The following is a 13,596-nucleotide window of genomic DNA, read 5'->3' on the forward strand; positions in this document are numbered from 1 at the left end:
GAGATGTGTATTAAATAAATGTCTGCTGTAAATAAGGCCCAGAGCTAGGTGCTGGCATATAAAAACTAAATATTTTCTGCCCTGAGGAAGCTTACATTCCACTGGAAGCCATTTTTCTTTGATTCCTCTAGACCCAACTTAGGGTCTAATTTGGACAGAATGCTGACTGACTAGGTCATTGAGTTTGACCATATTGTTGACTATATATTAAAATGGTTTACCTAGAATATAATTTTTTTTCTTTCTCTGTTTAGTTCAGCAAATGAATCTGTTGCTTACTGCCTGTGTGATCTCTGATTTAATCTCTTTGCATACTAATTTTCTCCTCTGTAGTTCTATCCAGGGGATTGGACTAGGTGACCTCTAAGGTCTCGGCTCTAAATCTGTGATCCTGTCTGATTGTCTGCCTTGGGCTTAGCCCTGTGCCAAGTGACAGAAGGATACACAGAAGCTATGCTACATGATCGTTGACCATAAAGTTTAGACAAGTCTTCTTGGGGACACAGTATGTAAGTGTGGGACAAACAGTGAAGCACTCTAATAAAGTTCCAAGGGCAGTAATGCCTTAGGATGTTAGAACAAAGAGGTAAGGATGTGGGCTGGAGTAATTGGGGGATAAAGAGATAGAATGGGTTTTAGAGCTTGAAGACATCTTAGAGATGCTTTAAAAACCTTCCCCCTATATTGCCATCTCCTCAAGCTATTGTCCTATATAGGGCTTTCCTTTCTTAGCCAGACTTCCCATTGCCACTACTTCCTTTCCTCTCACTTCTCAACCCTTTAAAATTTGGTTTCTAAACTCATGCAACTGAAACTACTCCCCCTAAAGTTACTAGTGTTCTCGAGTGTCATATCTGATGTCCTTTTCTCATCCTCACCCTTCCCAACCTCTCTGTATCATTTGATGTTATTGATCACCCCAACCACTTTGATACCCTCTCCATTTGGTTTTTCTGAGACAAGTAGGACAGGTATGGAATCCCTGGAAAGGTTAGCATTAGTCACATTGGCACTGCATATTTCTCTTGGGTAGAACAGTGGCCATATTTTTTATAATTATAACTCCAAACAGCATGGACTCAAATACATACAGCCATTTCAGGAGAATCTCTTATTCATGTTAATTGGCATCTGGCTCTGCTCTCTCAGATCTCCTCCTACTTGTCTCACAGCTTACTGGTCTCCTTACAGGCCCATCATCCATAAATCTCATGCCTCCTGTCTGTGGGTGTACCTCAACTTGGGTGCCGGATTCTGCTCTTCTCTCTATACCCCTTTGCAGATAACTCACAAGTTGTGTATATCTAACCCTGCTCTCTCTTCTGAGCCCCCAGTCAGATGTCTCCAACTGCTTTATTGATATGATGAGCTAAATGTACCAGAGAAAATCCAGACTCAATAGGTCCAAACTGTGTTTTTCCCCAAACACACCCCTCTTCCAAAGTACATGTGTTTAGGGCACACTGTTCTAGTCATTTCCCAACTGTCTGTGCTACTTTGGACTTCAGAATCATGCCCACAAGACCAAATCTGCCTTGATAGTCACACCTTGCTAGCAGAATGACCTCAGACAAATTAGTTAACATTTCCGAATCTTGGTTTACTCTTCCATAAAATGATATTAAATTGGAGTAGATGACTTCCAAACTTGTTTCAGCACTGATTCTATAAGTAACCAAATCATCTGGTATTATCTAGCTAGAGAAAGTGACATGTTCAGAGTTGTGTTTCTACGAATATGTCTTTGGCAGCTATGTGGAGAATAGATTGGAGTGGGGAGAGGCTTGAGGCCAAAAGATCAATTTAGAGCCTGTGACAATCTGAAGAGGGCTTGAAGTGGGGGCAATGGCGAGAGAAGGGGATGTAGACTTGGCAGTGCTTGGCTCCTGAATGGATATGTGGGGTGAGGGTGGTTGCAAACCTGAGTGAATGAAAGTGCCCTTGGTGCTATTGCATTCTCCCTTGGCAGAGTTTGCCACGATGGCCATTGAGTTCTTCCTAAGACTTGTCCAGTTATTCATTGAACCTTCAGCTTGTGGCATGTCCTTCCATATGCTCTCTAGCTTATCAATGTCTTAACTTAAAATGTAGTACTTTACAAAGAATACAGGTCCATCCTGTCTCTGTTCATCCTTTTGTGTGACCAGTTCCCCCCCACCCCTTTTTTGTAGCATTTAGGAGAGCCCAACTGTCACTTCCTTATTCCTGGGTGTTCTGTCCTTTTTATTGGAGCTGTAGGTTCCAAGGAGCAATATCACACTTTGGACCCGTGAAATTTGGAGTCTACTAACACACTCAGATCTCTCTCAGAAGAAATGTATTGTAGCCACACCGCTGCCAGCTTCTTCTTGTGAAGTTGACTTTTTTCTCAACTCAAGTGTGAGATTTAGTACTCTACCATATTAGCTATGACCTTGTGCTTTAGCATATCAGAATATTTTTTAATTATGACTTATCCCAATTATAAAACTAGAATTGGGATATTTATGATGTTATTTTCACATCTGAATTATTTTTTTCCTTCAAATATATTGCCATCTATGTATGTAAATATGGTCAAAATAAAAATAAGATTGATATGGATGTAGTTTTCCAATCTCAGTTATGATCCACTCTTTACCTTCCTCAACCCACCTCTTCCTCCTGTCCAATGCCCCTTGGTCATTTATTTAGGTCAAGGGATATTCATTTTTGTCTGGAATATCCCCAGCCCTTGGCAAATAATAAACATTCATTAAATAAATGATTTTTGATTGATTATTCTTATTTCCTGACTGACCATTTTAGTCCTTTTCTGCCATGCCTTCCTCCTCCTTTTACATTCTTGAAATTAACACTGCCACAATCTTTATAACAAGATTATATTATATTATTATAACAAACTCTTAGCCTGGTTGATCATACTTTTAAAAAGCTAATTCACACTTGGAATAGTTGTTGATTACAATAGACTCCATTTATTTGATATAGGAATACAGAAAGATGATAGTCTATATTTTCTTGATTGGATTTCAGACCGAGTTTGAAAGCTATGAAAACTAATGGTATAAGTAACACTTAGCTATCTTGAATTGGATGTATTTGGATGTAGTACCAGGAACACAATTTTTGGATTTTACCCATGGGGTAGTTGCAGGGAGTCTTTATTTTGTAAGCTTCCTTAGGGAAGGAACTGTTTCGTTTTTGGTTTATCTCCTGTACCCAGTACTGTACTTTGAATATATTAAGCAATTAATAAATGCTTGTTAATTGATTTTGATAGTCAACTATGATTTCTTCAGTGTGGGTTCTACGTCCACCTGCAACAAATCAAAATTCTTTGCCTCTCTTTGAAAAATTCCTGCTCTGGTGGCAAATGTGGTGATGAACAGCTTTTGAATCTAACTGGGGAGTGGGGGTAGAAACCTGTCCTATGGGATGTGTGACTGACCCATCTGAGGTTGTGCTTCAGTGACAGACAGCCTTTGAGATTACATGGAAGATTTTGAGAGAAAAGCTTACATAAGAAAAGGAGCAGGGTGAACTAGCAACCATGGAAGTCCTTCTCAGCTTGACGTCTGTGATCCTATGGAATCTTGATCAATGTTGGTCATTTTTGATCTATATAATTTAATGAGTAGAGTTCTTTTTGCTGTCATGAATATCGTCTTTTAAAGAAAGATCTGATGTTAAATTTCTGTAACACTTTCTAGTTTCCATTGTATTTTGTAGTTAACTTTTCATAAGGCATATTCTATTGAAGTCTCACTGTCCTTTCTGATTGGTGAACCAGATTGTCATATGGAAAATTGAAGAGTTCCAATAGATCACTTTTCAGGAGCCAGAGTTTTTAATGAGGTCCCAGAACTCTTTTGAACTTAGAATTTCCTGCTGTGTGTTTTGGGGGATCAACTCAATTTTAATGGAAGGCAATGATTTGATGATTGGGGACTGGAGAGGTACACCAAGCAGTTCTCCCACTTTACTTTCTACATCAGGTAGGGTCACTGCCTACCCTACATATTTCCAGAAGGATGCTTCCCACATTTCAACCATGTTTTGTGTCCTGGAAGAAAAATTGCTACTGATTGTGATGCCACATGGGGGGAAGCATTGCTTTCTCAGGTGGGAGGGTGTGCATTCTGTTGTTCTCGGTAGATTTTCTCCCTTGGCTACTGAATCGTAGCCATGCCATTGGATGTTGGCAAAAGAGATGTGCAGAAAAGAATGGGAATAATCCAATTGGTTTGGATAACATTCCTGTTAATCCAGGATAGATGGTGTTAGCTAATTTTCAAGTGTTTTTAGAATAATCACATTTTTAGTTTAAATTCAAATTAGCAAAATTAGCAAAAAAGTTCCTGCTTTACTCAAGGCACTGTGTGAAGTCATAGGGACCCAAGACCCCAACATTCCTCTCAAACTGCTTAAAAAGCTAATTTGGGGAACATAACCGATACAAGAGAGAACTTGGTTTAGATGAAGACAATGTTAGGCAAAGTGCTCTGAGAAATTTGAAGAGGGAGAGAGAGATCACTTTGAGTTGGGAGGGGGTGGTGTGGTGGGGTAGGTTTCACATTAGAGCCATGGGAGACAGATGAAGAGGTGGAGATGAGGGGAGCCCCATACCTGGGTATTGGTGAGCAAATGTGTGGAAATGGGAGATAAAGAGTCCTCTGGTTTTTCTGAAATGTAGAATAAAATATGGCCTAAGGTAGTTGGGAAGGTAAATTGGAGCTTTAGATGTCACAGTCCCCAAGATCTGGACTGCATTCAGTATACATTGGGGAATATAAGGGTGAGGGGGGAGGAGCCAAGATGGCGGAGTAGAAAGACACAGATATGCTAGCTCTGAACCCACAGCCCATAAAATATCTATGAAGAAGAACTCCCAACAAATTCTGGAGCAGCAGAAGCCACAGAACAATGGAACGGATGAGATTTCTGTTCCAGAGAGCCCAGAAAACCTGCTGTGAAGGTCCGTGGCGCCCGGAACCTGGAGCAGAGCCCAGCCCTGCCCTGGCCGTGCTGTGCCGAGGGGAGCAGATCGGAGCAGGCTTCAGGGACAGAATCTCCAGCAGCCATGCAGGTCCCTCCACCCACAGGCTCCGGGGGTGAGTGAGTCTTTTTCGCCTGCCGAGAGGGGAGTGGGGTGTCCCCATAACTCAGGCCCCCTCGGAAGGCAGCAGCAGGGGCGGCGGCGGACAGGGGCTCCCCAAGCAGGCGGGAGCCTGGATCCATTGTTGAAGGTCTCCTCATAAACCCCCTGAGGGAACTGAGCCCTGAGTGGTGGCCCTGCCCCCACCTGAGCAGCTGAACTTAATCTCACACTGAATAGCAGCCCCGCCCCTGCTGAAAGCCCTGAGGCTGGGAAGCAGCATTTGAATCTCAGACCCCAAGCACTGACTGGGCGGACCTGGAGGCAAGGTGGGGGTGGAAAGAAAATTCACAAGTCAAGTCACTGGCTGGGAAAATGCCCAGAAAAGGGAAAAAAAATAAGACTATAGAAGGTTACTTTCTTGGTGAACAGATATCTCCTCCCTTCCTTTCAGATGAGGAAGAACAATGCTTACCATCAGGGAAAGACACAGAAGTCAAGGCTTCTGTATCCCACACATCCAAAATAAATATACCTTGGGCTCAGGCCATGAAAGAGCTCAAAAAGGATTTTGAAAATCAAGTAAGAGAGATGGAGGAAAAACTGGGAAGAGAAATGAGAGAGATGAAAGAAAAGTATGAGAAGCAGGTCAACACCTTGCTAAAGGAGACCCAAAAAAATGCTGAAGAAAATAACACCTTGAAAAATAGGCTAACTCAATTGGCAAAAGAGGTTCAAAAAGCCAATGAAGAGAAGAATGCTTGAATATAAGGGTGAGATAAGAGCACCTAGAAAAGTGAATTTAAATGACATTTTCCTTCCATTAGTTGAGAGGTGTGCATCAAAGCAGCTGCCTGAGAACTGCAAAATTCTCAGTGAAGTGTAGACCATTTTAATCCTTTCGAAAATATAGAGTTGATGCTTGGCACTTTGGGGTCGGGGGAGGGGAGAGATGGGGAGAAAATTTGGAACTCAAAATTTTGTGGAAATGAATATTGAAAACGTAAATAAAATTTAAAAAATAATAAAATAAAAAAATATAGAGTTGAAAATAGTTTAATTTTAACACTAATGATGTTCATGCACAAATGTCTTTTTAAAATCTTTCATAAATATTACTGTCTTTTGCAATAGATTCATATATAACTTTCCACTGTGCAGTTAATTGGAGCATCTGTTTGTAGGACTTTAGTTCATCTCCTGAATTCTGAGCCTGTTTTTAAATAAATGAATATATGAATCTACGCTAACACATACATTAAGACACTAGAATTCAGAATTATTGCCTTTGCTACATTTCTGAACTTTTTTGGACTGGCTCATATAAGTAACTTAACATGCTTTTTTGTCACATCATGGCCCTTGTGTATTTTTTGCAACAACTTTTCAAAGTTGAATTCTGTGGAGAGAGCCTTCTAAGTGCCGTCCTGCACAGAGCTTGCTTTGCATAATTATCACTAGCTCTTTTTTAAATGAGTGGTTAACCAGGCATTCTGAAACCCTTAAGAACTCTGATCTGCCAAGCTCCTAAAGGACTTGTGATGAAGCAAGTATGCCACCCCTACCCCTGACAGAGCGGGGATGGGCTCTGGAGCAGAAGGAGCCCTCATTTTTGAACCAGTGGCCAGTACAGGAATTTGTTTTGCCTGATGATACATATTTGTTGAGAGCCTTTGGTTTTGTTTTCAGTAGGGGGAGAAAATAGATTTTTGTTCAATGAAAAAGTTAAATTTTAAATTTTAAAATGGTTTAACATGTAAGGGAAACAGAATTAAACCTTTGCTCCTGAAGCCCTCTCCTCTGATGGGTCAGTCCCTAACCAGGACCCATTTCAGGAGATGCCTTAGCCAACTATGCTCACTACCCTTCTGGTTCCACTCCTGACCTCCCACACAGCAGCAGGCACCAATTGCCCATCAGCCTTTTATGTGTCGTCTTCACGTTCTAAAAGGGAAGTTCTAGGAGGCTGGGTTTTTTGCTTATGTATTTTGTGTGCATTTGTATGTGTGTGTATATACGTATATATGTGTGTATACAAATATATGTGTTTATATATACATATGTGTATGTATATGTGCATTTATGTGTGTATATATGTGTGTGTACCCAGCACTTAGCATAGTGCTTGTCCCCCAGGTCCCATAAACATGGTGGCAATCTCCAATGATAATCCTGAGTTGTCTTTTTGTTATTGCTGGAGTCTGGTTGAGCGTAATTTGGTGGGAAGAATGTTAAACTAGAAAGCAAGAGATTCAGGCCTGACATTCAGTAGCGGAGGGACCCTGGTCACATCACTTAACATTTTTGAATCCCATACACATACATACACATATGTATTATACACATAAGAGGGCTATGACACAGTATTTTACAAGGGTTTTTATATTCGGTATAAATGAATATGTTCAGTTGAGTCTGACATTTGGCAGTTTTTCTTTTCTTAAATTAGGGACTTAACATGACTGAAAACCCTAATGAATTATTTGACTCCTTGTTAGTGTAACAGAAAAACACTGGTCTTGGCAACATAAGAACTAGGTGTGGATACCGTTTCTGTTGTTTCCTCTCCATATGAATTGGGATAAATCACTCAAACTTTACAGTTTGGGGTTTCCTCTTTTGTAAAGTGAACCTGTTATTATTAAATAGCCCCTTTTTCATGCTTCGTTTGAAGCTGTGGGATTTGACTGGCCAGGTCTTCATTCTCTACGGAAAATATACATTTTCATGGAGCCATCAGTCAACTGTAGAACACAGATGCATTTAGTAGAGAAGAGGCAAAAAAAAAAACTAAACAGGTAATTGCTTTAATTCTCAATAAGGCACATATGGCTAAACTAGAATTTAATTGGAAAAGATGAGCACTTCCTTTCTTCGTTGTGGTTGAATGTTTAGCCACCAAGCCAGTTGAGGGATCTAGGAGTATGGGAAATCCAAGAGGCCCAAAGCAGGAGTCACCAGACTTGGTTTCCAGTCTCACTGACTATTGAGTAGTTGGACATCCTGTGTGAGTTAGCTCATTCATCTGTCCCTTGTTTAAAATTGTATAATTCCTGACTTGATTACTTTGTAAGGTTGTTGTGAGGCCTAGATGAAAAAATGAATGGAAAATATTTTGTAAACTGTAAAGTCACTATATCCATGGTATAATTCTTTGTATTAGTGCTTGCTTTCAGTAGAAGTTCATAGGCTTAAGGATTTAGAAAGGGAAAGGAACATTAGTGATCCTGTAGTCCATTCTCATTTTTACAGATGGGGAAATGAGACCCAGAGAAGGGAAAGGGACTTGTCCAGGTGGCAGATCCTCTAGGTCTGAACCTATATCCTCTAGGTAATCAGAAAGGGTGGCTGCAGTAGAAGGGAAACTAGGAAAAGCGTCCTGCAAGTCAACCAAGAATTTATTAAGTACCTACTGTGTGCCAGGCATTCTACTGAGCTGAAAGAAAGGCAGAAAAACCCACTCCTTGTTCTCAAGAAGTTCACAGTCTAATGGGTGAAGCAGCCTTGAAATATCTGTGTACGTAGAAGATAGAGACAAGATAAATTGGGATTAATCAGCTGAGGGAAGGCACTGGAATTAAGGGAAAATCAGGAAAGGCCTCCTGTAGAAGGAAGCCCAGAGGCACTTCCTGATCGCTGACTGTACCAGTGCAGGGTAAGTGTCCAAGGACCGAAGGTGATGTATGGAGAGATGTCAGCAGGACGTGGCAGCACATTGAATATGGGGGAGTGAGAAGGAATGAGGAAGTTGGGACCCTGGGTGGCGTGGAGGATGGTAGTACCTTCAGCAGTAACAGGGCTGTTAGGAAGGGCTGGGCAGGGTTTGAGGGAAAGAGGAAAGAGTTCCCTTTTGGAGGTGTGGAGTTGTCTACAGGTATCCAAGAGGCAATTGGGGATGCAAGTGCAGGGGGACAGGAGAGAGGTGTTAAGTGGATTTGAGCATGCTCATTTGATCCGTGGAAGCCTTATCACCAAGTGGGAGAAGAAAAGAGGGCTCATTGCTAAGCTCTGTGGGGCACCCACAATTAGCAAGTGAGCATGGCCTATCTATAATTCAGTGAACATTTATTAAGCACCTACTGGGTGCTAGGCATTGTTCTGAGCGCTGGGGCTACCTAGTATGGAGGTATTATGTTCCATGAAATTGAAACCAGGTACAAAGTGGAGGAAACTGGGTCCAGTGTCTATCCTTTCTAAAGGAAGGCAGTTTGGTACCCTGCCCTTTCAGTCAGAGGGGAGAGGATGCTCAGGGAGGTGTTGTTGACTGGGACTTGTGTTAGCAGCTTGGTGACTTAGAAGTGTTGAGCTTGTCCTAGGAGGGGCACCATGTTCCACGGATATGAAACTAGACAGAGCAAGGTGAATGAAGATTCAGCAGGGGAAACAGAGGACTTGGGGCAGACAGGTGGGAGGAGAATCAAGCTAGAGTTCTGTGGAAGGTGGGCTTCAAGCTAAATCTTGAAAGAAGCCAGAAAAGCCTGGGATTGGCAGATTAGGGGAAGCATTTGGGCCTTCTTTCCCCTGCATTGTACAGTGCCCTTGTTGATACAGTAATACACACTGCTTTGGGTTCCAGCTCAAAGTTTTCTGTAGTTTAGGTGGCTGTGTTCAGGCAGACTCCTAAATAAATGAATACTAAGTATTTATTAAGCAGTTCTTCTTCAGACACGTCTGACTCTTTGTGACCCCGTTAGGCAGAGATATTGGAGAGGTTTGCCATTTCCTCCTCCAGTTTGTTTTACAGATGAGAAAACTGAAGCAACGAGTTAAATGACTTAACCAGGATCACACAGTTAGAAAGTATCTGAGGCTGGATTTGAACTCAAGAAAATGAGTGTTTCTGATGGTAGGCCCCACGTTGTACCCCCTGTGCTACCTTCCTGCTCTAATGAAGCAGTTACTATGTGCCGAGTCCTGGAGATATAAATGGAAAATATCCTAATGAGGGAGACAGCACATTTAAGAGAGAGGTGGCCCTGGAAAAGTAACCACCAACAAGCATTATGAAATGCTTACTTCAAGCCATACTGTATGGTAGGCACTTGGGGCACAAAGAAAGATAGAACCTGGGCCCTACTGTGAAGGAGTTCAAATTGTAAATGAGGAGACAACCTACAAATAACTATGTTCGATACATCTTCTGCAAGTGGGGGTAATCAGACAGAAGCCCCCCTGTGGGGGAAGAGGGAGGGGACTAGCAAAGGCCTGCAGAAGATGGGATTTGAGCTGGGAAGCAGGGGTGTGGGGGCAGTCAGTGAAGGGCACAGGATTGGGAGATGGGCATGTGTAACAGGCAGCAGGAAGGGCAGTACAGGGTGTGGAGCTGGATTGTCTAATGCCCAGGGAGGACAATCAAATGTAAGGGGCCTGGAGGGGTGGGGTGGGAAGGTGTGGAACAGCAGGGCAGTCGGTAACTATAAAATAACATACTATATGTTAGAAATACTTTGGACCCTAAAAAGGTATAAAGGAAAATTTGTTACAGCAGAGTTTAGAGGAATTGAACACTTTGGCCAAAGCGGGCCCCCACCCTCTTTTCAGGAGGAGGGAGCACTGAATACAGAAGCTAGATGAGCTATATATACTGTTGGTTCAAGACATATCCTCCCACCAGGAGGTGGATTGGTTCATCCTCCATTAGGTCACCATCTTCTCTACATTCCCATTACATAACCCCCCTTAGTGTGATTCCCTCTCTCAAACCTGCTTTAACATAGGACCCATGATCAGAAAATGGAGGGATAATTTTATGCAGGGTGTGTCTGCTTATGTGCATGAGGTTCATTAAGCAAACGCCATGAAAAGCCTTCTCCAGGTAACTCCAAGTCATTTTTCTTGCCTAGTTCCAGCTAGCTATAGATTTGGTTCCTTTATCAAAAACTTTGCCATTTTCTGAAGGCCACTGTCCTTTGATTGGTTGAGTTCACCTGCAGTTTGCTGGCCTTTTTATCTAACTTATTCTGAATGACTTACTGTGGAAACTTAACTTTTGCTGTCTCTCGCACCGTGTTTCGTAAGAACTATAACAACTGATCCTTTTATAGTTCTGAGGCATTCTGATCTAAACCTGAAGTCTAGAAAGTACGATGATACTAAATGCTATGAAGCTAGTCACAATAGGTACAAATTACAAACATAAGAATCTAGGATTCGGGAAATTTCTCTCTATTGCTCCATGAAATCGGGAGTATCGTGCCTGACCTCTTTTACTTTTGGGTGTCTCATCTCCTGTCATTGTCATCGTTCTTTCAGATTTCATTGATGTTGAGTACAATGGTTCTCCCTGGCCCAGTTTTATTTGTTGCTTGTGTTTGTAGGCCAGTGTCTTGGGCTGAATGAGTCACTAGGGATAAATGTAAAATCTAGTACTGGGATTCAAGGAATCAACTTCACAAGGCCATGCAGGGGAGGGATGATTGTACACATTTGCTGTAAAAAAGAGCTGGAGGTTTAATGAACTACAAACTCAGAATGAGTCAACAGCCTTATGTGGAACCAACAAAGCTATATGAGCTTTTAAGACAAAGACACAAATAATTTCCAGCGCTAAATAGGAGTGCTGACCTTGGTTAGACCCACATGATATTTGGTTCTGGGTGTGACAATCTGAGAACAACAATTCTAAGTTACAGAATATGTGGTTCAGCCACCAGGGTAATGAAGGACCTTGAGTCCATGTTGCACAAAGATTAATTGAAGGAACTAGAAATTTCTAACCTGGGAAAGAGAAGACTTGGGGAACACAATAGCTGTCTTTAAGTACTTGGAACCAAGAGTAACAGGGAGGAGGAAGCTAATTGAGGCCTGATGTTTAGGGTTAAATCAGAACTGAAGTGAAATAGATCACCTTGAGAGGTGAGAAGTTCTCCCTGCAGGGGCTGGACAGCTACTTGTTAGGTATGATACATGCTATGAATTTTTTTTTCCAGGTATGTATTGGACTAGGACATTGAGATCTCTTTCAGTCCCAAAGCTTTTTGATTCTGTGACTCTGCTTTGCTATTTTCAGTAATGACTCCATTGTATTTGTTCATTCATTTTAGTCGTTTCTGACTCTTCATGACCCCATATTGTGTTTTCTTGTCAGAGACGCTGGAATGGTTTGCCATTTTACAGTTGAGGAAACTGAGGCAAATGGGGTTTAGTGACTTGCCCAGGGTCTCAAAGCTAGTGTCTGAGGCTGGATTTGAAATCAGGTCTATTTAACACCAGGCCCAGCACTCTATCCACTGCACCACCCAGCTTCCTTGACCCCATTATGTAAGAGTCCCAAATTAACCATGCTATTCCATTGAAGGGCCCTGGTTTTCTTACAGTAGCTTCAGTTAATGATATGTGTTGCACATAAGGAATAAAAAAGAGTACATATGCTCGTCCTTTAGGAAAGTAGCAGTAACCCAAAGGGATCCTGATTTTCTGAGTTTTTCATTTATCAGAGACAACCTTAGTCTAATAGAGTTCAGACATGGTTATTATCTCTAACTTTTAAAGCCATTTTTGAGTCATTGTTTTCTTGGATTACATTTCCGGCATAGTAGGCCAAATAATATGTACTGTGTCCGTTATATGGAATTAGTATTCTAATGAGAACAAAGCCATTTATTTGTGAGCTAGGTGGTTTTATTCTTTTAAAAACTTCCCATTTACCACTGATTGATCTACTTGTCCTTATCTCCTCTAGATATTAGCAGCGTTTTTTTCCTCTTCATTGTTCCATTGTTTATTTATTACTGTGAGACTTACAGAATGGTAACTTTCTGTTCTCTCTTTCCTTACCTTCATTGAAGATCAGTACCACACTTGCTTTTTTCCAGTCTTCTGGTATCTCTCCAGTTCTTGAATTTTCAAAAATAATTGTAAGTGATTCAGTAAGTATGTCCTCTGATTTTCTTGGGGTAATACTTTCTCTGTGATGCATGTCATCTTGAGCTGCTAAATTTTGTACATAAACTATCCAGTTATTCTCACCTCTGCTTTGTCATTACTGCATTTTTGCAAGGCTTTCATTACTTTCTCATTCTGGACTGTTTGGTATTTTGCTTTGCCAAAGAATTTTTTAGAAACAAATTTTGTGGCTTGTATCTATTTCCATAAGATTCATGTCATTTACAATTTAGTAGTCTGTTTTCTTTAGCATTTCTCATGTTAAAATTTTAAAATTCACGGCTTCAACAGTTGTCCTTCCTATTTTCTTGGTGTTTTGTACTTATCTGAGTCTTGACTGATACGGTGGGTTCTTCAGAGTTTGTGGTTCCATTTTTTGTGTATTTTCGGTCTCTATATAAGAAAACGTCCAATATAGAACCACATATGCTTCCAGATTTTAGCATTAAAATTTGTTATATTACAAAAACTACTTATTTGTGATGCTTGCTAGGCCATCCACTGGTTTAAGAATCTTTATTTACATGCTACATGAGGGCAGATAGCTTACAAACTTGTTGCCTTTGAGTTTTCTTTCTAAATTGCTACTTTTAATTTAAAACTATTTTCAAGGTCATTTGAAGCCGTTCCCTTAT

The 13,596-nt window shown here is 41.1% G+C and overlaps 1 protein-coding gene across 12 annotated transcripts in view; it reads left to right on the plus strand.

The window, feature by feature from the left end:
- OSBPL9 (oxysterol binding protein like 9) overlaps window positions 1-13,596 on the plus strand; it is a 143,545-nt gene that overhangs the window by 92,866 nt on the left and 37,083 nt on the right. For 3 of the 12 annotated variants that reach the window (XM_072649431.1, XM_072649432.1, XM_072649437.1), the window contains exon 5: window positions 12,865-12,933. The exons of 8 other annotated variants lie outside the window; for them this stretch is intronic. In XM_072649431.1, coding sequence (XP_072505532.1) covers window positions 12,865-12,933 — 69 coding nt within the window. Of the gene's footprint in view, window positions 1-4,987; window positions 5,094-12,864; window positions 12,934-13,596 lie in introns of those variants that run through there. One more of the 12 variants, XM_072649443.1, reaches the window with a different exon arrangement.

The sequence above is a fragment of the Notamacropus eugenii genome, chromosome 2 (assembly GCF_028372415.1).
Source record: "Notamacropus eugenii isolate mMacEug1 chromosome 2, mMacEug1.pri_v2, whole genome shotgun sequence".
Classification (NCBI taxonomy): Eukaryota; Metazoa; Chordata; class Mammalia; order Diprotodontia; family Macropodidae; genus Notamacropus; species Notamacropus eugenii.